The following is a 24,974-nucleotide window of genomic DNA, read 5'->3' as shown; positions in this document are numbered from 1 at the left end:
TGTATGTCACAAACTTTCTCAAATGCTGTATGCATAATAGAATCCTGAAGAAAACATTGGGAGTATGGGATAGTTGGGAAGGATGAACATAACTGTGTGCGATTTTTCACTTCTTCTGACCTGAATCAGACCATAAACATATATATATATTTCTCTTTGAGAAAGGCTTTTTAATGTGAGCACTGACATAATAATTTTTAAGAAATGTTTGACGTAGCAAATTAGACTTTGGGACATTCAAATTGGTACACGAGCTGATGAATATTGAGAACTTGTAGTAGAGATCTGGAAGCAAATTTGTGCAGAAAGTGAGGCTGATCACACCACAGTTTCTTAAAACAGCATTTTTATCCTCCTAAGATGAAAGTGATAGCCGTTAATGCGACCAAATTCAGTTCTTGACTGGTCTTTCTTGATTAGATTGATTAGGGTTACGCAGGGCTTTATTTAAGCCCTTGGCTTTTGATTTTCAGCCTGGTGTGAGGTAAAATTTTGTCAGCTGTGCTTTGGGGACCTGTATTTAAAAGGTTGAAGGAAGAGGACTAATGCTTCATGGTGAAGCAGGGGTTCCCTGCAGCTCGTGGAGGACTCAGATGGGAGGAGGTAGATGTGTCCTCAGGAGCTGCAGCCCCTGGAGAGCCAAGTCGAGGAGTCAGGAAAGGAGGAGTGAAATTGGGCCTGGGAAGGGATGGAGGGAACAGTGGTGTTTTAATGTTTACCTGTTCGTCACTACACACATCTACTTTAATTAGCAATAAACTTATTTAATCTCAGTCTTTTTTTGCTTGTGATGGCAATTGGTGAGCAATCTTCCTGTCTTTATCTCAAATCACCAACTTTCTCATCTTATTGTCTCCTCTGGCCTTGGTGAGGAGGGGGGATCAGAGAACAGATAGGTGGGCATCTGACCCTTAGCCAGGCCTAACCCTGCACAAAGTTAGGTGCTCGGTTGGGTTGGTTCAGTAGCCATTTGGGTCTCTGTGAGATGTCCCAAGCGACAGCACACACCTGCAGAGAGCTGGCAGGTATGATGTAGGTGGAATCTGTGGGTGATTTGGCCAGAAAAACGTGGAGGACCCTGTATGAAGTACTGATGTGTGGGTAGTGAAACAGAGTACTGCAGGTCTCAGGTTGAACTCTGAACCTGGTTAGTCAGCAAGTCACAGTTCTGTCTGACCTCTTCTGAATAAAAGGGGTTGATATGAGACTTAGCTGATGTGTTTATATGAGTTTGAACCCTTCAGCAGAACAGAGTATTACAAGTCCTGTAGCAGAGTTGTTTCACTGCACATCACTGAGTCACAGTTTTTTTGGGTAGGGAGGAACCTTAAAAATCATCCTGTTTGACCCCCTGGTGAAGGGCAAGGGCATCTTTCACTAGTAGGATTTGTCTTTTCGCTCTTGGGAATCATTCCTATATATTCTGATGTTGCCAGAGAGCAGGAAGAGAGTTACCTTGTGCCATGCTGGCTGAAAGCAGGTAGCAGTGTCCACGAGATGGAAGCAGACACAAAGTCTTGTGTACCCTTCGAAGCTTGCACAGAGCTTATAGGCTTTAGTTGTTTAAGGAAATGAAGCTACTGTTTAAATTCTTGAATCTGTGTTTTCTGCTTTGTTCATCTGGAGGTTATTCTATTTTCTGTTCATATTTTCTGATTGTTATGTAGGTTTCATTCTGGCACCTTAATATTTCCTGAACTTAGTGTAGTGTGGCATTTAGTCATTATGCACAAGATTAAGGCTATGCCTCCCAGGAGAGGATGGGTGAAAATACTGTTGGTTTAAATGGAAAATTCACCTGATTAATCTTACTGTCTGTTTATTGGTAAGTGTTGAATGTTTGAGAGAAGCAGGGGAAGAAGCAATGTTTGAGATTTCAGTTAATGGAAACTCACATTCTGTCATATGCCTGTGTCCAGGCATCTCAGTATGCAACTTTGGATATATTTGGCTGGTACTGGAACCCTTTGGTTTTTTGGGGAGAGAGATACAGAGACTGGTTATAAATCCTGAAGAAGGCAAAATATCCATCAACTGTGGTTTGAGTTTTGTTTGAGTACAGCCTGCGGGATCAATAATCTAGTATGTGAATCAAAAATCAGACCTAGCAAGGCTGGGAGAGCATGGCTGATGTAGTAAAATAAGCACTTCTGTATGTTACAGTGAAGATTCATTGCTTCAGTATTTACTTTATGGCACAAATATGTCCACCAATAAAAATGAGTTCCTTTGGAAACGGGAGAAATATCTTTATACAATGAACTTCACTGATCTTTAGAGCTCTTACTTTAGTGTTCAATTTCTCTGCAGCACTTAAGTTTCCAATCTTACAAATTGGATTGTCTATATTAAAATATATGACAAACTTAAAAAATCAATTTTTCTTCATTCAGGAAACACTTGTTTTTGTCAATATCTCACTCACTTTTGGTAACTTGACAGTTGCTCAGGGCTCACTGAATTGGCTCCAAGGAATTTGGATTTACTCTTAGTGTCAAAGCTGTTGGGTTTTCCTCAGACAAACAATCTTCACAGTCTTCATCTGGTTTTTATCTGAAATACTTTTCTTTTTCATATTTTGGCCTCGAGTTGGGAGTTGGTGGGTGTTTTTTATTGGGGTTCTTTTGGTGTGTGTTTGTGTGTAAATGCAATAATTGGTTTTGGAAGCTGGTACATGTGAATGATGAGCATCCGCAGATGGGTAAAATTTATGATGAAATGGTCCCATCTTCTTGCAGTGATCTCAGTACAGCTAGGATGCTTTGGTGCACTGCAGAGCATTTTTAAACTTGAAGTTTTTATAGGATGGTACAGATATCCTTGTGTGGCCTTCGCTTTCATTCCACAATAGGAACCACTGGAAGGCCAAATGCATTTTTTTGTGGTGGACTTCAGTTGAAACAAAAGAAGTTTTGCAACCCCAGAAATGCAAACGGTGTATTGTGTGTTGCAAGTGACCTGATATCTAAGTTGCCGAAGATAAAAATTAAGCTTTGCAATATTTCAGTTATGAAGTTACCAGCAAAACACCACCATGACAGGTTTCTTCTGCAAACATGATTTTTGATGCTGAAGCAGAATTACAGAGGAAACAGAAACTGGTCCACCTGTCTCACCATGCCCAATTTCAACTTCTGGTTTTGTTTTTATTTAACAGTGGGACTCCAACTCCAGCTTCAGATGCTGATGCTACCACACTGAGAGGTCAGTTTTCATCTAAATCCTGTCAAAGCTGCTTCTGAATTACTTGACAATGGAGCAGTGTCTCATGGATTTGTGAAAGAGCTGTGAATTTTTCCATCTCCAAATAATGCTGATTCTGATCTGGTTTTCAGGGTGTGTGCTGACACTGTTTTGTTACTAAATGAATTGTGAAAAATCCTACCTGAGGGATCAGTCCTGGGCAGTTTTTACTACACTTACCTTGTGTTCCTAAAAATACTGTGCTGCTTAGACAGCACATTAGCATTCAATTCTGATTAGCACATTTGATACTTTTCCTGAGGCTCTTCAGGTGTTTCCTGTGTTGTTTTTTGCATGATGATGGGAACAGGAATCAAGCGTTATTACTTAGACTTGCTGAGCTCATGTGTGTACCTACACTTACATGAGCAAAAATAACAGTGCTGCTCTTTCAAATTCAGATGCAGCTGCCAATGTTCCTCCTCCTCATGAGGTCTCAATTGAGAGTCCTCCGGGTGGTACCAGCCATGAGATCGAAGATGCAGACACTACTGTGAGTATTTTTCTTTCCTTTTTTTTACTTTTTTTCCACTTAGTTTAGCATTCTCTTGCCTTTGCTAAAGAACATGGGGACCATTTCCATTTTCTAGTACTTGAAGATGTTTTAAGCATAATGTGTTAACACAAAGAATTCATAAAAGCAGGGCATGAACCTTAGAAAATTTTACATAACTTCCTGGGTAGGTGTTATTCAGTTTGCAGAGGTTTTGCAGTGTGCCTTCTCCATCTGTGTGAGAGAATAGATGAGTTATCAAGTGAAGATTTTGTTGGTGACTAAACAGTACTAGATAGTGAATGCTTATGGACTTTGAAAGCTCTAGGAAGGACGTGTTGTCATTCCTATGGAAACATGCTACACGTTAAATTGCTGTCCTAGTGTTTGAAATGTCCAAGTAGTACAGTTACCTAGGGCAGCAGAGAGAGCCTGGGTAGCCTTGAAGATTCCTTCTAATTCTCCATTCCTTTTCCTCTCTTGCCATAACTGAATTTTTATTTATTGTTTTAGAGTCACTCTCACCTTGATATCTAAAACACAACTCCCAGCACAGGGAAGCCTACAGCAAGTACTTTAAATGTCTCTGTAAAAGCAAGCTGGCTTTCACGAGTGCTGACCACCAGACGGGTCCTGGGGAAGTATTTGCTTCCAAGAAACAGCTCCTCTGGATTAAAATTCAAGCCCAAACTCTAGATTCCAACTGCAGTGTGCTTGAGCCTACCTGACCACCAAAGAAAATTTTGCAAACCAGCTGTATGAATCAGCTGACACTCCTATAAATGTGAAACTCTCACTGGATTTGCTGAGAAGCAATACCAACTTACACATGCTGCATATAACTGATTTATGGCACTCGGCTTTAACTGTGCACCGTTCGGTAACCTAGTATGGCTGAGAAACAATGCTGGGCCAAACTCCAGGCTTTATTCTAGAGCTTTCACGTGCGTCTGCTGAGCTCTGATATTGTGATTCCAGGAATAAACACCGAGTATGAAACAGACAGACAGCTTCTGACTCTGGTCCAGGGGCTGATTTTATATTTATATACCACAAATGCTTGTGGTTTTGTCCCATGTACACCATATATTTTTTTTTCCTGAAACAGAAGTACCTGAGCAGAGAGTAGGACCACTCTGTAAATCAGAAAGAAATCAGAATTGGATTGCTGCTTCTACAGTGTTTTCACTCTCTACAGTTACCTCTCACCTCATCATTGCTCTGAGCAGCCAAAATGCATTGCAGATTACAAGACCAAGAGTGAGCAAAGCTCATCTTCCACATTCATGAGTGTGCTTTTGTTTTTGGGGGGCTGGTAAATGATTCAGACTACACGGAGTTACAAACAGTCATGTAGCAGCAGAACATGTGCAAGCTGAGCATATATTTGTGAAATAACAGCTGGCTTTAGGCAGTGTACCAATCATTCTGGTTCTTAACAAAATTATTTAGTCAAAAAGGGGTGGGTGGGGGAAGCGAATTTAAGTCAAAAATCTAAGAGGGCCCTAAACAGTATACTAAGTGCTCACTGGTGGCAGCCAAGCTTTCTGGAACTGTTCCATTTCCTGCACCATACATAGCACAGGCTGCAGTTTTGCCGAAATGTCAGCTTTGCTGGCTCATTCTCTACTTTCTAATAGAGAAAAGGCAACAGCCACATGTAAATAGCAAAATATATTTTAGTGAGTTTAAGCCAGCCCCCCCCCCTTTCTCCCCTCCATCCCCCAAATTCTAGACTTCTGTTCTAGAACAGAACCATGAAACAAGATCTGTTTTCCTTGTCATTCGATATACCACAGGAAATATTATGCTGGTTGTAAAATAGCGGGGAGTGAAATAGAAAGGGTTCTTCCTGCGTTGCTCACCAATTCAAGTTAGATGAAAATCTGACTGGAATTCACTGCTGCTCACAGCAGCTATGTTAGTTCTTGAAGCCAAATTATTGCACAGGGTATCTGTACACGCTGTGCATGTAAAATGTAGAACTTGGTAAAGGTAAATTGTCTTCCAAGTGAGAAAGTAAACAGGAGCCTTGTGATAAATGGGTTAATCAGCTGTTGTTGATTAGGCTCAGGTGACCCCTTGGTGCATCCACAGTTGCACTTCAGATTGGCTCAGCTGGGTTTCTGTTTGTAACTCAGGTCAACGAGATAACCTTGCACTAGAGCAAAGATGTGCAAATGGAAAATTAGAAGTAATGGCAATACAAAGTACTAAAAAATATTCTGGCTCATTAGGTTGTCTTACTACCTTTCACTTGTCCCTGAGACTTCCTGGCACTCCTTTGTAGTGTATGTCAAAAGGTGTGCTGATGGCTCAAGTTAGCATGCTGTGCTTTGGACTGCAGCTTCTGCATCAGTAAGTACATTCATCATGCCATCTGTTTGGCCCGCCAGTAGTGCCCTGATATGTTCCTGCCCTTACAGCATTTATGAAGAGGGCTTATTTTTTTTATTTTTTATTTTTTTGCTACATCATCAGCCAGAGAACCCTGCAGGTCTGGAGAATTTTCTGGCCCTCATAAAAAAAAAAAAAGACGTTTGGACCCAGGCTGAGCAATGCAGTGTGCTGACAGCTGGCAGGACCACATGTACATGCTGCCATATCTGGGGATGCTTTTCATGTGGAGTGAATCCAGGATAAGTAGGAATCTGGTCTGCAGGGCGTAAAGGGGATTTATTTCTTGGGAAAGAAGCCGCAGTCAAGTGGGAAAATAAAAAGCACTAAATCACCTTTTGCTTTCTCCCTTCTCTCCTTTCCTTCCAGATCAATAATGAGATAAAGAAGGAGGATGAGATTCCAGTGAGACCTGTAACTGAGCAGATGATTGAGTTCAGCATTGTGATTGCTGGAGAGAAGTACAGTGAGGAGCTGAGCGACCCAGACACTGCGAAGTATCAGCTGCTCTCTGAACAATTTGTTTCTCAGGTGATTTAGCTCCCCCGAGTTCTTCTTCTTCTTGGTGGCTCTGCAGAGCAGTAGTAGCACATAGCATCTGTATTAGGACTGCTCTGCAGAACCAGCTTTGGGCTTTTGTTGCCTGAGGCAGGCTGGAAAATATTCACTATTTGATTCACTATGAGAATGCCCTGCTTTGTCTGACATGTGCCTTTCTGAGATTGTAGGGTTGTGTCAGACATCACAGGTAGCACACCAATTGCGTAACAATGAGTTCAGTTGTCTACCCACATTTCTTACGAAATAGCATGCTTTCATTTTTGCAAGCAAAAGAGGTAAAAGTAAGCTTCTGGAGAGATCATGCTGCACCCCTGAACGGTTACTCCAAACAGGACAGCTTTCTGAGGCACTCCTTCCAACCCACTCTTTCTCAGCAAAAGAAACTAAGCCAAGCGTTTTTGACAAATGAAAGACAACTTGCACTCTAGTTCTTCTAAAGTCCTGTTTCTAACTTTGGCCTTGCCATCCTTTCAGAATTTTTCAGCACCTCTTCCTGTCAGTGTTACAATAGTAGAGCTTTTCAAATCATGCAGAAGTGACAAAGTTCTTCTTTGCCTCCTGATGCACCTTAGTTCTTCAAGTTCTGAAACTTGAAAACCCTAACTTTTAAAGATATATTTAGAATCATAGAATCATAGAGTTTAACATCTCTCTAGTGACCGGTCTCTGTAGAGAATTTATGTCAGATCTTGTTCAGGTTTGAACTCTTCCATCACATAATTGATTTGAAACTAGGGAGTAAAAATATAGCTTGAGAACGTTGGCAAACCAGACTGCCAATGCTCTCCAATTGACAGGACGTGAATTGTCTGCAGCTCAGAGTCATCAGCCTGTGCTGGGGCAATGCTGGAAGGCAGCTCTAGTAATTCTGGTACAGCACTGCGGCAGTATGATGTGCAGGCAGAAGACAGACAGGTCCATCAGCATCTGCTCATGTGGGCATGCTCTGGGTGTCCTACAGAAGCTGAGCCCTTAAATGGGATTTATAAATTCTTAATGATTACACAGTGTCCAGATTTTTGTTTGTAGAAGTGAGGTGATAAGTGAGGAAGTCACAAACGACAGAACTTATCCATTATTTGCACCTAGGAGCAGCATTTTGTTGAATGCATCATTCTGCACTGCAGTGAGATGCTGTTTGAAATCCAGGCTGCTGAGAAAACTCTTGTTCTTCATTAAGGTCCATAATCAGCAGTGCATACAGACACATCTTTAAACCTTCCAACTTCAGAAAACTTCTTAAGCACATGCTTAAATCCCACTGGAGTCAGTGGAAATGAACTGTAGTTTAGACTCCTAGGCACAAACTTCAAAGAAAAATACATATATGCTTGCATACATGTATATACATATAAAAATGCAAATAACCATATATATATATATATGTATATATATATATATATATGCATATATGAATGATTTGTTAAACCTTGATTACAAGTTAATTTATTTTTGATTAAATTGAATGCTTTAATTTGTATACTACATATAAAGTTACTGGCCCACCAACATACAAAGATGTGCTTAAAATACAATCTGCTACTGTCTCCTGAGTTACTTCTCACTACTGTTTTCATTATTTTATTTATTTACTTTACTTTTTGTTTATAATGATGGCAGTCTTCTTACCAACACTTTCTTGGGGCAGAAAGCTTGTCTTTCCTTTCTCCTGGGCGAAGCATCCAGGGTACTAAATGGTGGGATCATCTTTATTCTAGCTTTGTTTCCTTCTTAGTTTCACTTAGTTGGGGTTCTCTGTTGAATTCCTTCTACTGGGGCTAACCCTGTGCCAGATCCTGGGCCAGATGGGAAAGAGATGTACTCTTCCACTGGAGCCAGAAAGCATCACCACAACTGTCACAAGTTGCTAGGCTAGACATCTTAATTTTCCTAGTTGTGTGGCCAAGTAGCAATGCCACGGAGTGTGTGTGTGGAAGAAATGTCAGATGGGACAGAGTCCACCTGGCACATGGATGTTCCACTCCTTTGATCCCTCGCCTGGTTTTCTCTGTGCTTGGATGAAGAAGCTATTTAAAAAACAAAAAGAAAGAAAGTCGGCAGCACTCGGATTGTTTAAATCTCACCAGAGACTGTTTAAAAATAGGGAGACTAGGGAGGGGAAGAAGAATTTGAGGAGTAGAAAATAATTCTCAACTGGCAAGGGTCTTTCAGGAGGAAAAATACCAAAGCCGGCATGAATCTGTAGTAGTCTGTTTCTTGTTTTTATCAACACAATTAACTATTGAATTGGGCCTAGACATGCTACCATTCTTCTGCTCTTGGTCTTCCTTTTTGAGTAGCACCACTAGTTACTCCTGAGCCCTCTGTATGTTTAGAGCAGCAGAGATGAGCCATGTTTTGCACTATGTTTTGCGTTTGGGCATCTTTGGAATCTGAGATCCCTGTACCTACAGCAGCTGTCGCTGCTTCCCTTGTTCTGTTTGCCAAAGTCTGAAGCATTTTTCCTGAATTTATTTAAATCCAAGGAGATTTAGGAGGTAACGGAATTTTTGGGAGCAAAAAAGGGTTTGTGGTGCATAAATAAGAGTGTGAATGTCATCTTTGCAGATGTTGTGCAGATCTCTGCAGGGTCTGTTTGAATTTTCCCCTCTTTTACTGTTTGTATACAATTCTTGGGGGATGCTAGATGGTGTGCTTCATACTTCCGTTTTCCTTTTGTAATAATAAAACAATGACACCAAAACTCTCCTGTAAAGAGCATATTTAACTATTTTTTTTCTTCTCCCTATTTGAAATAGAATCTCAGATGCATTTTTAGAATTTTAGAAAAATGTTGAAAATACTTTCTGACCTTTTGCTACAAGGAGTAGGTGGAGGAAACTTGTGTTAATATTTTTTTTCCCTTCAAAATAGATCCAAAATGTATTTGAAGGACTACCTGGATACAAAAACATCCATGTCCTGGAATTCAGGTAAGAAGATACCGATGCGAATGTTCTGGTTGAGACTTCCATCGTGTCTGATGGTGCAACGCGCTAGCACCACACTTGGAAGAATGTCAGCGCGAGGGAATTTCTAGGATGTGTTAATCAAAGGAAGAGTGCTTCCATAATGGTGGATGTGTACAGAGGTCAAAATAGACATACAGAATTGTATATAAATGCCTTTGTCTCTTTTCTGCCCCTCACCCCCTAGAGAACCTCACTTGATATGCTTGCCTTCATTTTAAGGCGAGATATTCGGGAATCATACCTAAAATTAAAAGAGCATGTTTTCTAATTTCAAATCAATATCTGATACTATTGACGTGTCCTAGTATTAAAGAAGGAAGAACATGGAAATCCTTTTAGAAAATATGCTGTTTACTTTTCAACTTATTGATGTTAATTTTGGATGACTTCAAAGGTTGGTGTTCGAAGTATGTAAAGGTTTTTCTACCTTTGATCGAAGCAAAGGCAGGTGAATGCTTTAACTCTCTTCAGTCTCATAAATACTGTTTAAAGGACTAGTTTTCTCAAATTGATTTATGATTCAGAATTACACTTTAGGTTACTTAGGGGGGAGAAAAGGGGGGATCCTTTGTATTATACATTAAACATCTGATTTATGAGATCCATTTTACATGGATCAAAAATTATGACTGGACTTGAATTGACTGGATATGACTTTCAGAATCCAGTGAGGCTTTTTGTGAGTCAAGCTAAATTGTGTTTTCTGTGTGAGTCTCTGTAAGCTGTATTCGTTAAAGTATTCCAGCCAAAAAATTCTAACCAGAATACTTCCAGATAACAAAAGAGCTATAGTGAGGAAGTTTCTATGGTTGGAGCCATATGGTTGGGCACTGTTCCAATAATATTGTCAAAAAAGGATGGTATAGCAATCAAATTATGAAAGGCTTGAAGCAACAAGGCAGGAATGTTCTCTGTGGATTGATGAACTCCACTTTGTTGTGGCTGTAAGACAATAATTACCTGACTTGATGAGATTGATTCATAGATATGTAGTAATTATCCCTGCATCTGCAAGGAAAACAGAATGACAGAATGTCTTCAGCCCTCACTGGAGTCCAAAGGCAGGTTTGTCTTTTCAGTTCCTCCTTTCACTTCTGGCTACACTCACAACAAGCTGGGGCAATGACATGGGAAAACCCTGCTGAAGCTCTGCCTGGGAGGTTAAACCTTCCATCTCAGTGTTTGCAGTCTAATACATTTGCAAGCTCTCTCTTCATTTCAGAATAAAAATAAAAGGCTGGTATTTCTGGCAAGGTACCAAAGCTGCTTTCTGTGCTCTGCTGTGCATGACCAGCAACGTGTTTGTGAACTACCTTTAGGTAGAATTGGGGAGCCTTGTTTCTTGTGTACTGGCAGTAATTTTACCGTGTTATTTGCACCACAGCGCAATGGTTCTGCTCTGATCCCTTGTGATCAATAGGAAGAATCTCAATTCTGTAAAAGCAGAGGAGTTTATTATGCAACTTTAAATCATTTTGCTGTATGGATTTTGAAATTTGTGTGCCCTGTAGAATACAAAAGCAAATTTGGTAAAGTTAGACCTTAAGAAAATAATAACGTTGATTTAACAGGTTTTGCTGTTGTGTTTTATTTCTCTATTCAGCTCTCCCGAGGAGGACAGGTAAAGACATTTTTATACGTATTTTTATTATACAGATGAGAAAGCACATGTTAGCTGGAGGACACTGTCTTGGGGATTTGTGGTTTTGGCTCCACCAAAATCCCAAATCCAGCAAAAATACAGTGTGAGGGACTTCTACCAGAAACTACAAGTAACCAATCTGGTTTGATTATAAATAAACATAATTTTCTTATTTAAAGGCTGCTTATCAGAAACTGCTTGAAGAAAACCCTTCTAAATACAAGTCAGTTGTTGGGCTGCCTTTTGCATAGGGACCTATTGGGGAGAAAATAAAATTACTTAATGACTATTCACGGTCTTTCTAATTAGCAGTAAAATCTTAGGTAGACATGGGAATGATTATTATTAGAGAAGTTAAAATTGGTAAGAAAACCACAGTTATCCAGCAAAGGCAGTTGACTTAGCATCTTCAAGGGCATAGTTGCTGCACATCTTAGCAGTAATCTTGAACACATTTCTTAACAGAATATGAGAACTTTTTTTTTGGTAGACATGTGCAAGTTGAGCATCCAACATTTTCCTCTGATATTTGAGGAATTTCCCAGGCAAAAAAATGAACCACAGCCTTTAAATTACTAGTAGTATTACTTTATTTTGTGTATTCCTCAGCAAAGGCATAACCAGTTTCCACAAACTGTTACACAGAGAATGAGCATTTTAATTTTAGAAGAAAGGTACTGAGCAAATCTGTTCACAATCAATAGTGAGTGACAGCTATCCTCTGTTACTCTGCGTTTCTGCAGAATAAGATGCATGCAACAATTCAGAAAGGTTGTGTTCCAAATACCAGACATTATAGCCTTTTCTAGATAGATGATGGTGTTGTTGTGATTAGTTAGCAGTTATTAACTGCAGCAGGTAATTAATACAACAGCAAAGTTATATTAAATCTAAATGTTATTTTTTTACTAAAACGTATTCCATCTTTGCTTTGCCTTTTCACTACTGCAGTCTTTTTTCATTTCCTCTACAGACACTCAGTACCCAGGTTGAGTCTACAGGGGGCTCATTTCAGTAACAGCTCCAGCAGCAAAACTTCATCAGGCTCCTGGTTTTAGTCAGTTTTTGCTGATTATGTCTTTGTTGTGCCTGGCACTGGGGCTTTAGAGACATCCCTGAACAGAGCTGTTACTTTAGCAATACAGTCCAGCTCTGTGGAATGAGGGAAACCTCTCTTTGGAGCACGTTTTCCTAGCACTTCATAGATTACTTCACTTTCTTGCTGCAGTCTCTGAATGGCCAAAGCATGCTCTATTTTCTAAGGCTCCCTTGTGCTTACGCTCACTGTATGGTAAAACTGATTGCTACCTAACTCTGTCATGTGGAAGAGGACATCTAGGTGTATTTAGGAGAGCACCAACAAGAAAATAGAAGAGAGTCAATATGAAAAAGCTAAGATGTTCACAGATATGAAATTTTCATAGAATAGCTTCAGTCAGAAGGGACCTTAAAGACTATCCACGTCCAATCCCCTGGGTAGGGTTGCTATTCACTAGATCAGACTGTCCAGGGCCCCATCTTTGTTAAAGAACAAATAATAAATGAGTCTAGAAAAGCTTTCCCGAATACAAAGTGCATTAAATACCATCCAAGAGTGGCTAAAGGCATTATTTAATGCAGGTTGACACTGCTCAGTGACAGTGATCAGGGCTCTTTTCTTACTTCAGAGCCATTCTCGTCATTGGCACGACCTTAAAAGCATCTTTCACACCATTGCCATGCGGTTGGGTTCACTGATATGCTGGTAGAGAGCCAGTATTTTGGTCTCTTGATGGTCCCTCTACCATTCAGAAGTAGAAACACAGGGCTGGGACCAGACCAGATGTCAGGCTCCAGTAACCATTTCCTTGAGAATATATCAGTGGTAGAAAACATAGTCAGGCAGATACAAGTGCGAAACAAATTATTTTTAACTAGAATGCTTAAAAGCAGTATAATTTAATTTTTTTTTCAAAGGGTACTGACACAGGTTCTTTGAAAAAAAAGTATTGCATTTGCTATACTTGAAAAACCTTGCAGTTCTCATCAGTGTTCTTTCTTTTTGTAAAACCAAAGTGGGGTGGAAGTTCACTATGCTGTTACATTTGATGGAGAAGCCATCAGCAATGCTACCTGGGACCTGATTAACCTTCATTCCAACAAGGTGGAGGACAACTCCTTTATGGGGATAGAAGATAATCCAACAGTTGTTTACACCATCAGTGATTTCCAAGATTATATTGCTGAAATCCTCCAGAAAAATGCCTTGCTTGAAAACACTTCCTTGACATTAGACCCTAACTCTCTCCAGCTTATTAATGGTAAGTACTGTTTATGATTCATCAGCCCTCTGAATAATTAAAAAGGAGCCACAAACACAAAGGTGTTGCACTTTGTTTTGCTAACCAGGTCAGCTCATTAGGAGTAGTATCCCATGCTCAGTCCATTAGATTTGCCTTTTTGAATTTTTCTTTGACACCATTTGTAGAATGCGATTCCAATAATACTTCAACAATTAACAGGAACAGAAAGGAGACGTAGTTCACGTGATGCATATTGCCTTCAGCATGAAGATGACCTCCAGCATAGTCGTTTTTGTATTTGCCTTGAGCAGCACAAAGGCGATACCTGGCTTATCGTTGAATATACAAAGATCCTGCCATCGCTGGTGGAGGATCAAGGGTGTCCCATCCCTCTGTTCTCTTCTTTTTTTCTGTACTTCCTGTGACTGATCTGGGGATATTTCCAGAAACAAAATCTCCATGGCAAACTTTCTGAAAAGGTCTCACAAATCTGTGATGAAAAATGTTTTTTCAGTCTAAACCAATTGTTCTAAAACAATTTCTTTACACTGCTACTGCAGCATTTAGAGTCTACGTATTTATATTTTCCTAGTGAAAGAAATATTACACCCTACCCAAGAAGATCCATCCTGGATTACTGAGCATCCAACTGTGCTGGAGCACGTGGAGTTTGATGTGAGTATAGTTCTGAGAACTGTCCTTTTAATTTGTCTTCTGTCCTTATCACACATTCAAACAACTTAATTAAGCAAGATGGAATTAAAACCAGCACTCAGAGCTTCTCTATCTTATTGTGTACGTGAAATATGTAGTCAGGAAGGCACATTGTTCAGAGGAGCAAAACCTCTGGTGAAACCTCTCATCTGATAATTTTCTATCTGTTGAACAACAGTTTCCTATGATCATCTTATATTACATAGCTGTCTAGCCGTGACTTGCTCTTCAGGCTTCCTTTGTCTGTTTTTGCCATAATGTTTGGGCTGTAAATTTCTTTAAAAATAAATAAATAAAAAAGATTTGACCCACAGCACTACCTTTCTTTGGAAGTTGAGAAACAGTTTTAAGCACTAAAGCTGGCTGCTAGAAGAGGTAAAAGGGTAAGTTTTATATGCTACTTCTGTTATTGTTTTATTTTACCTGCAAGTTCTTTGTTCAGGCTTTAAAAGATGTTCACATCCTTGATGCCAGTAAAGTGTCTTAGTTTCAGCTGGAACTGAATTGTTTTCTTCAGAAGGTCTAGTATGATGCTATGTTTTGCTCTAGGAGAAAAATGATGTTGATAACACACCAGTGGTTACAGTTGCTGCTAAGCAGTGTTGTATAGAGCCAAGGCCGCTGTCAGTGAAGAGCCAAAGGAGCTGGGAGGGAACAGGATTAGGACAGCTGACTTAAACTGGCCAAAGGAATATTCCATACCATAGGACATCATGCAGAAGGAGTTTTGAAGGTGTGGTAGTTCTTTTGGCTCTCTTCTGCTGCTCTGGGGCTAGCTGGGCATTGAGCAGAGGGTGGCGAGCAATTGGTTGTGCATCACTTGTCATATACATCTATATATGTAAATAGTTAAAACTATTTTCTTTTTCTCTATCATCTTAGCAAATAGTTTTATCTCAACCCACAAGTTCTACTTCATTACTTTTTTTTTAATTCTCTCCCCCATCCCACTGGAAAGGCGGGTGGACAACTGAGTGATGGTGAGCCACCAGCCAGCCACAACACAAATGAAACAGAAAATTAGTAGGCACTGGTTTCTGGTTCTTTTTTGAAAATGTAGCTCTTCTGAACACCTCCAGAACAATTCAGAACATAGATGAATGTTCCCTGTTGGACAGGAGAGTTAGTACCCCTGAACATGTCTGTACAACGCAGCAGGGCTTCAAGCAGAGATACCAAGTGAGGTGCCAGTGATGAAGAGATTCAATTAATTAATTCTGCTGACAGCTGAATGTTGGGACATTGCCTGGGCCTAAGGATTTACCCAGTAGGTTTCTGTTCTGTGCAACAACACACACATGCCTTCCAAAATTAAATGAGCACAATTTGTGTTACAAAAACAGATCCACCTATATTTGCTGATAGGTTTTCACTAAGCTCACTATGAGATGCTGTTATGAGCACAAACACACCTTATTTCAGTCCGACTTCTGAAACATTTATAGAAGCGACATTCTTAGTGACTTCACAGAAGCCAATGGTGTCTGTACTACTGGTCATAGGTAGAATATCCTTAACTTCTTTGCCAGTTTCCCCTGATTTTTTTAAAACTATTATTACTGAAAATGCAAATTCGTGTGGATTTGCTGTACGTGGCTTAAACATGGTGTGGATTTAACTTTCAGGAAAGGGCTTTCTATTTACTGGATCTAACTGTATTAAAATGTTACATATGTTTATTCTAACAAGACAATTCTGCCATTTTTATGCTGACATATACAAGCAAAAAGATTCTGTAGTAGAGTTGGCTTTGTGATGTCACTTAGTTTGAAACGAATTTTAGGGAATAGTGCATATAAGAAATATTACTGGATGTGCACAGATAATCTAGGAAGTAATTTCAGATAAATTTAAGAAACTCGTAAACTGCTTAAACAATAAACAAGGCTGAAATGATTAGTCAAGTATTTGCACAGATATCAGACCGTTGAGGTTCAAGTAGATAACGTTACGTAGAACTGTTACCTATGAAAAAGAGTTTAGCTATTATTTTTTTGTGGCTGATTTGGGAATGAGTTGGATTTGTATAATCATACAGGGTTATGACATAATGTGGGACTATCATTACTTCATCTTATTGCTTGCAGATGGTACCAACTAATCATTAATTCCTGTATTTGACTTTTACAAATCTCTTAAAAATGAAGAAAAAAACAAGTCTAGCTTTTGAAACCTGTATTTTCTTGTTATTTCAGTTGAGTTCCAACAGGTAGAATGCATTGGCTTATTGAGCACAATGTCTTTCTGGCAGCAGAAAACGGAAAATCAGGGAGGGTGTTCTGTGTTTGCAGTCATCTGTCATATTTGTAAGCCTTTCAAGACATTAGCAAAAAAAAAAGAACTTGCCAATATGATATTAAACTTGTTAATATAATATATAACACTGTAACAAGAATCTTTGAATAATGTTCGTTGTCATAGGAACATCTATCCACATTAAAATAAATGATGAAGTGCAATTTCTGGCAACTAAATTCTCACATAAAAAATGTATTGAGAAGCTATTGCTGGTAGTCCTTTTTCATTCTTTATGGAATTTATATGTGTAATTTCTTTCTAATCTTGCACAGTAACTTTTTTTTCACAGGTTTATTTATAATAGTCAATTTTGCCAAATAAGATAATTGCTGGAGCACATGTCTCTGTGGTGTATATACTTTTCAACTGATTGTTACCATATACGTTCAAAAATGTGAGAAGCCTGGGTGGCATAACAAGTGCCTATAAAAGCCACGGTGAACTCTGGTAGACAAATAATTAGATAAAAATACCTTCACTGCTTTATTTCTAAAGTGTTCAAATACAGTTTGAATGAAGATGAAAATTTAATTTACCTGCATCTCAACCAGGAGTATAATTTCAAGACTGAGAAGTATTTAGACTTCATTCCTGCCAGAGAGAGATTAGAAGGGAATAGTGAGAGACAGAAATGTTTAAATAGTTTGTTTGTTTGTTTGTTTGTTTGTTTTGAACTGTTATATTTATTACCAAACCCTTTGTTTGCTGTCCACTCAACTTTACTAATCACCATTAGGAATTGGTTAGTTCTTAGTAAGTTCTACTCTATTCATTTGGCAGTTTTTCATACCTCAAGACTCCATTTTTGGTCAATTTCTGACTTAATGCACAGCATTCATAGCTGGACAGGTACCCATGCAAAGCAGTAACTCCTGAGTTTAAGCAGGGAGCTTGCTTTTGTAGTCTTTATTAAATAAGTTAATTTCTCCATTGATTTTTTTTTTTTTTTTGGCAATATGATTTCCTCATGAGACAGTGTGGGAGTGGATTAATCTTCAAAGATAAAATGTGCTCAGTAAACCAAATAATAACTGGGGTGTGGTCTTATAAGTAAACAGTGTGCAAATTGGAGGCTTAAAAACAAATTCTTTTCCCGCAGTTCATGTAATTGGCAAATTCACTGTGCATACTCCTTGTTCATCATTACTGTTGATAGTTTTCTTTCCATGTTGGCATCTCAGCTTTGAGAGTGAAGTTATTCAAAGTTCTAAGCATTCTTGATTACATTATGATCACTGTTTCCCTCCCAGGTTCTCAGAGCCACAAATCAAAAGATAGTAATAAACAGCCATAGGGCATACGTACAGTCAAATTCAGTTTCTAAACTGGTTTTATATATACTAGCAACTATAATATTATAATTACTGTAATGAATATGAAGCTGATGAATAATAGCTGCTAGGACCTCTTCATGCCTTCAGAAGGATGACAATGTTGTGTGTATTTATCTTTGATTTAATTAGAAATAGACAGTTCAATTTATTCAGTAGTGAGTAGGTAAGGACACAGGGTGAGTATAGGCTGTAAATCTCTAAACACCATTACCTGAAGCTGCACCTGAACAAATGGAATAGCTTCTTTCCCTTTTTAGTGGACATGACCAGACGCAAAATATGTATCACAAGGACATGCATTTTATATGTACATTGAATGTTATTAGCAAAGAGTACGTTTGCAAATCCTTCTAGTTGGGCCTCTCCTGCTGTTTTGCATTACTTCCTCACAGAAGCAAAAGTACCAGATTTTGCTCCTGATTAACACCCCTCCGTACGTTCAGCCCCATGTAGGCAGACAATACTACCCCTGTAATAGAGATTATGGCTTTGTTTCAGGATAACACCTTTTCAGCTGAACGGCCTTCAGCAGATGAATCAACTGTCAGCAATACGCTGCCCTTTGACTTCACTAAACCAGATTCCACTTTAGATAGTGAAGAGTCCGATGACAATGAAATCCGACCAAGACCAGAAAGCTTGGACTCTGAGGTCAGTTTGATACCCGAAGCTCCACTTTCTTCAGAGGCTGATGTCACATCTTTGCCGGATGGGCTGAATTTAGCGGATTGGAATCAGACTCCTGCTTTGGTCACTGCACCAGTGATAGAGCATGATTCTCTGGACTCTCTGGAATGGCTTTCAGCCCCTGATTCTTCAGATGGTAGGTTCATTGACTGAAGTTTAAGTTTGGATATCAGTGTTTCCAAATACTCACTAAACGTGTAGTTTACCAAAATGACCTTTTCAGAAAGGTCTATAAATTGGATATATTCCTCTGATTGTTTTTACTTTTACTGTGTACATGTATCCAAGAACAAGACACTATGATAACTTGCCTGTAACAGCTGATAATGCCTGTTTAACCCTCCAGCAAATTGTGCATGCAAGATACTTCTTTAACTGAGCAGAAATATTTTCATATGGAGCTTATTTAGGTGATAATTGATCTCTGAAACAGAGATAGTTATCAGACAGTCTTCTAAGGACATGCTACACAGTAACTGCTTTATTGAGTACTCTACTTGATTTGGCTCATAGAGTATCAGAACGAAGTGGAGAGGTCAACAGGCATCCTATAGACTTCAGCATGCAAAGATCAGTATATATCACAGGAAGCATAACGAATGACTATCTACAGACAACAAAATGAACCATATTTTACCTTTTTTTTTTTTTTGTTATAAACAAAAACTAATTGGAAGTTCATTTTTATTTTTAGAGTTTGAAGATACTGGACTATCTGATGACTTTCTTCTGCCTTCAAGTCCCTCTTCTCACCTTGTGCCTGAAGAACCTCCATCTACAGATGATTACACAGCTCCCCTGCTTTCTGCACCAACAGTGGCCTCCTCATCAGTCATAGAGACTGATACAAAAAGAACAGCGACTGCTGAGAAGGAAGAAGTAACTCAGAGTAGTCCTGCAGACAGTAGCAGTGCAGATTCTTTGTTGCATGAGTCTGTGGAAGAAAGTCCTTTTCCCTTAGAAGTACACCCAGTGGAAGGTGAAAATGATATTTATCTTGGAGATAGAATGATATTTGATGATGGATCTGGTTCAGCTTTTGATGGTTCAGGAAAAGGAATGGAACCAAGTATTTGGCCTTGGGATGTGGCAACACTGGAACCAGTTTTCTACCCTGGTCCTGATAGCTGGCTTGATGATGATAATGACTCTTTGCCATTCAGAACTGAAGATATCCCTGAAGGTCTGATCTTAGATTATATTCTTAACTCTGGGAATAAATTAGATGATGATCCTTCCAAAGATGAGAATGAAGGTGTGGCCAGTATAAAAGAAAATTTCCTCGATGAATCTGAAATATTTGTCTTTCCAGAGACTACAACTCAGCAGGTACCTCTGCTACAGACAGGAGAGCCATCATCTGTGGAGACATCTACACAGATGGAAACACTGAGCATGGATGATGATTCTTTTGTTAAACCGTCCTTTGTTTTGGAGCCACCAGAGGACTATTCCTTTGCAGACCTGCCAACTGGAGAAGATCTTTTCTTACCACACAGTACAGGTGTTTCTGTTGAAGACACTCTCCTTACATCTACAGTAACTCTTGGTATGGAGGATAGTCTCCTTACATCTACCGTAGCCTTCAGTGTAGAACAACCAGAAGAGTCCAGTGTAGGTCAGGAGATCATTTCTGAAGCAGTTGAACATCAAAATGAAGACAGGCCAACAGTGGAAGAATTATTCACAGCAGGACAGTCAAATGTAGGTGAAGCTGCTACAGTAGGTTACTTGGACAAAAGCTCTTTAGAAACTGTTCTGACTGCGGAACCCTTTGAGGTAAGCACTGATACTTCCACAAAAGAGCAGCAAAGCCTAGATTCATCATTGGCAGACAGAGACACTGGATTAGCAATAAGGAAGCCAGCTGATGTTTGGCCTACTGACAGAGTACTAGAGAAGACATTAGATCAGACAGTACAGTCAGCAGTGCCGACTGCAGCTCAAGTTTCAACTGGAGTTCCTTCTTTAATACATCAAGCCACTGCTCTAGAGGGCTTTGCTGGACAGGATGGTACAGAACATGACACACACGTTTCCATGAGCATCAGCACCATTCTGAACTCCTATGTAACTGTAACAGCAGACACTGTTGAGCTTCCATCCCATCTCCCTCCCATGACAACCACAGTGTCATCATCTGTGGTTACCTTAGCAAAGGTGGGAGATGAAACAACAAGAGTCCTGGATGTTTCAGTGGACCTGGATCATGTGAGCATGGTCAGCTTTTCTCCAGAGCCGAGTGAGGAGGCAAAGAGCATGACTGACAGTCACATGGAGCTAACTACCCATGCCCACTCCACAGAGATGGCCGGCGTGGCTTGGCCCACACATGAAATTCACAATAGCACTCCTGTTCCATCACGAGCTTTAGTTGTGTTTTTCAGTCTTCGGGTTACCAATATGATGTTTTCAGAAGACCTGTTCAATAAGAATTCCCCTGAATATAAAGCATTAGAGCAACGATTCTTGGAACTGGTAAGCGTAATTTCTGTGCTAAATATCCATTTCCATAGATAGAAATTGTTGGTAATTAAGAGTTGGTCTTCTCTCCTTCGCAGAGAATAACTCAAGACTGGTGTTTCCAGATGTTATGTGTGTCCCTCTCCAGGAAAATGCTATCTGGAAATATGGGGGTGGAGGGGTGACATTTTCAGTTGTTTTTTGTTTTGTTTTGTTTTCGTTTTTTATTCAGTCAGTAGTCTCTAAATCTAATGATCTCATTATCTTAATTTTCTAGTGATTCTGGCCAGATGCTCTGCTGATGTCAGTAGATGCAGAAAATGTAGCTTAATTCAGTACATTTCCTTAAATTGCTTGTGGTACGCTCTGGATTTAGTCTATGGGGAGAGAAAAAGTAAATACACTGGGACTGTTGATAGCCTTTCTGCAACTCATTCAATCGATCTCAAGTAAGATATAGTTTAGGGAAATAAGATGTTTGTAAATGGACTGATCTCCTAAAAAGTCGATGGCTAGCAAAGCCTCATAGAAGAAATACAGCAACAGTGATCAAATTCTAACTTGGAAATTCTCTTCTGAATGTAATGAATATTTTTCTATGAGAGATGGAGGGAGTAAAGGAGAGATATAGAAAAGGATAACATGCTTGAGGGAAGTACCCTTTGAAATGACATGTGTATGTGTTGCTTTGGGCAAGGGAGAGCTCCACATATATCCCTATATCTGTGTATCTAAACTGTAGATGAGGAACCGTCTACAAATTGATACTTGGTGTGAAGTACTCAGGACCCTGGCAAGATGCCAGCATGGGCCTCAGTCGGGAAGAGTTTTAATACCCTTGCCATAGGATTTGGATAAACTAATTCAGACTCCCGCTGCCTGATGCAGTACCAACCAGCTTGAGTATAGATTCAAGCTTTTCTGTCATTGTCCCTTGTGTTGCAGCTGGTACCGTACCTTCAGTCAAATCTAACAGGCTTCCAGAATCTGGAAATCCTGAACTTCAGAAATGGCAGCATTGTTGTGAACAGTCGAATGAAATTTGCCAAACCTGTGCCTCGAAATGTCACCAACGCTGTGTATATGATCCTGGAAGACTTCTGCAACACTGCATATCACACCATGAACCTGGCCATTGATAAATACTCTCTGGATGTGGAATCAGGTAAAGATGGCAGGGAAGTACGGTTTTGAAGCAAGGGATTCTGCTTTAACAATCTACTTAGGATCCTAACAGCTCGGAAATTGCCCACTGCTTTTCACAGGCTGGGCTTTTCTAAAGCCCAGGACAGACTTTCACAGAGTTTAAGTAAACAAAAGTCTGTTATGAGACGAAAGAGAGGAACAACAAAATGGGACCCAGATTCAACAAACAATATGGGGCCCATATGGGATTCAAACTGGCTTATGTAATTGTCATCGCACTTTCATTGAGGAGTTAGAGGAGGACTGGTCAGCAAGAACAGTGGTGCACATCTCTACTGAGCTGACTTTCACATGTGGTTTGAATTTTTCCATGTGGCTACTGCCATGAGTGGTAGCCAGTTTAACTGTGAGGTATCTACACAGAAAATAGTTGCTGATTTACTCTCATACTCGCAGCTTGATTATAGTAAAAAGTGTCTGGTCCTCTTAGTCCATTTGTGATGCAGGGAACTTTCTTTCCTGTCCAAGTTAGCCAGTAGTGTATCATAAAAGCAACCTGGAAATAGTTCCTGTGTTAAACAACACTGCTGACAAATGGCAGCTGCGCTTCAGAGGAAGCTCTGCTATAAAGGCAGTCTATGTAGCATGAAAAATCTTGTGATACTGATATTAAATTTCATGCCAGCCCTCTTCAGCTTGATATGCAAGGCATCAGATATATGACAGGCTTGTGTTCCTTGCAGACAAAGGCACTTTGCAAGTAGGGACTGAGAGCCTGAAGTCCCCTTGCCCTTCTCTGTCTGCTGCCTATATTTTCTGTGACAAGAAGTACTGGAGATCAGCTGTGTTTTACTCATTTGCAAAATATAGTTCCAACAGAGAGAGAACATCTGAGGTACAGCGTGTTCCAGTAAGAAAAAGAACTCATTTTATACTTGCCTTTTCAGTTGGCTTGCTGGGTGGTCTTAGCCATACCACTTAACGTGCACCGTGCAGAGGAACACTTCCTAGTGCTTGTTCACCTTAGCAGAGCCCTTGGAAACTCAGGAAAGACACTTGCTGCATTTTGGCAGATTATTTTAACTAAAAAGTCATTTGAGAAAATGGCAACAGTGCTCTGCTTTAGGTAACGTTTTCTTCTATTACTAATATTTTCTGCTTTGGGTGTTCCCAGGAGAGCAAGCAGATCCCTGCAAGTTCCAGGCCTGCAACGAGTTCTCCGAATGCCTAGTAAATCGCTGGAGTGGGGAAGCTGAGTGCGTCTGCAATCCTGGCTACCTGAGCATTGACGGGCTGCCCTGCAATAGCATTTGTGATCTGCAACCCAACTTCTGCCTGAATGATGGCAAGTGCGACATCAGCCCTGGGCAAGGGGCCATATGTAGGTAGGTCGTCTTCTGTTTGGTGCATGTGCATTCTTCTGACCTAGCATTCCATGGGGTGTGTGCAAAATTCCCTAAGATAATGTGTAACACGTGAGATGCTAGTGATTATCTACCATGCAACGCTGTTGAGTGTAGGTCCCAGTTTTAATGTTAGTTTTCTTAAGTGAAGTTCAAAAATGAGACTGTAACGAATTTCGTTAATAGAACAGAAGTGCCAGGAAGTAAAGCTATCTACAAAAAATAGTAGCAGTGGTGCATATTGAGTTGTTCACTTCAGTTCCTTTGAATTCGAGGACAGAATTTCCAGAAGTTTTTCTAAGTAGCAAAGTGTTAGAAAATGTCATAAAACATGTATATTAGTTGACTCCAACACACAAATCCAGATTTGAAAGGCGTCCTCATTTAGCATAGATATATTAAATACTCTTTTAGGGCTCTTACTTAAGAAAGAGGTCCCAAAAGTTAAGAAAGCATTGGTAATTTGGGAAAAATAATGTGTGGTTCACATGAAAATCAAGACACATGCCTTGGATCAATTTTTTTTGGTTTTTAAGGTTCAGATGTGTTTAAAGAGATGTCTGTATTTCACAGGTAACTGAAATGGTGCAAGGTACTGATAAATTGATGTGCCCTCTGATACTGCACTATTTTTTCCCCTTTTTATCAGCACAGTAATCTGTTTTTAATAACTAATTAATTGCACCTATCAACAAAAGGTAGAATTACTTAAAAGAAATACGACAGCTATAACTACTTGTAATTTATATTCGTTCATGTGATTTTATTTTAATAAAACTTACTTAGAACTTTAAGGATGTTAATCTTAGGGGCTTAGCAGCTAACAGGAGAAACAATAAAGTGTTTTATTTTTTTTTTTTACTATATGAAAACAGTTACTTTCACAGATGTGTATAGCAGTATAAATTTTATCATGTTTGTATAATAGTGCTAACAGGAAACACATGTGCTCAGGTATGCTCTGGCCAGTACTTAGGAAGAAGTTACTGAAAAAGTTGGAGTATCGGTTACTGCTTTTAGAAAGTATTTCAGATATTTAGGGCAAAAGACATAATTTACTGATGTTTTCTATTAATGAGGCTCACTGCTGTGAGTGGCTGTAATTCCTTGAGATTTTAGAACAAAATGCCCCAGAAGCGTGCAACGCAATATATTGTTTTTACTGATATATTTTAAGCAAATCTGTATATTTTAGAAGTCTGTATTACCTAAAACTTTCATATTCAGAACTGCAGCAAAGCAGAACTTATGAATGCTGATTAAGGAAGCAATTCCAAAGATTCAGTCTTGGGAACAAGCTTCTTCCTAGTCATTTCTTTTATATATTTACCTAACCATT

The 24,974-nt window shown here is 39.5% G+C and overlaps 1 protein-coding gene across 5 annotated transcripts in view; it reads left to right on the top strand.

Annotated features, from left to right (window-relative positions):
• IMPG2 (interphotoreceptor matrix proteoglycan 2) overlaps window positions 1-24,974 on the top strand; it is a 56,075-nt gene that overhangs the window by 26,299 nt on the left and 4,802 nt on the right. For 4 of the 5 annotated variants that reach the window (XR_001469469.4, XM_040698102.2, XM_040698110.1 and 1 more), the window contains exons 6-16: window positions 3,158-3,204; window positions 3,645-3,736; window positions 6,503-6,664; window positions 9,569-9,627; window positions 11,270-11,287; window positions 13,364-13,608; window positions 14,183-14,265; window positions 18,435-18,759; window positions 19,318-21,101; window positions 22,032-22,251; window positions 23,407-23,617. Coding sequence is in view for 4 of the 5 variants with exons in the window: in XM_040698102.2 (XP_040554036.1) it covers window positions 3,158-3,204; window positions 3,645-3,736; window positions 6,503-6,664; window positions 9,569-9,627; window positions 11,270-11,287; window positions 13,364-13,608; window positions 14,183-14,265; window positions 18,435-18,759; window positions 19,318-21,101; window positions 22,032-22,251; window positions 23,407-23,617 (3,246 nt within the window). In the remaining variant the exon portion in view is untranslated. The remainder of the gene's footprint in view (window positions 1-3,157; window positions 3,205-3,644; window positions 3,737-6,502; window positions 6,665-9,568; window positions 9,628-11,269; window positions 11,288-13,363; window positions 13,609-14,182; window positions 14,266-18,434; window positions 18,760-19,317; window positions 21,102-22,031; window positions 22,252-23,406; window positions 23,618-24,974) is intronic. The other variant, XM_015296118.4, reaches the window with a different exon arrangement.

The sequence above is a fragment of the Gallus gallus genome, chromosome 1, assembly GCF_016699485.2.
Source record: "Gallus gallus isolate bGalGal1 chromosome 1, bGalGal1.mat.broiler.GRCg7b, whole genome shotgun sequence".
Classification (NCBI taxonomy): Eukaryota; Metazoa; Chordata; class Aves; order Galliformes; family Phasianidae; genus Gallus; species Gallus gallus.
Note: the sequence above shows the minus strand (reverse complement) of the source record. Positions and strands in the feature narration are given on the sequence as shown.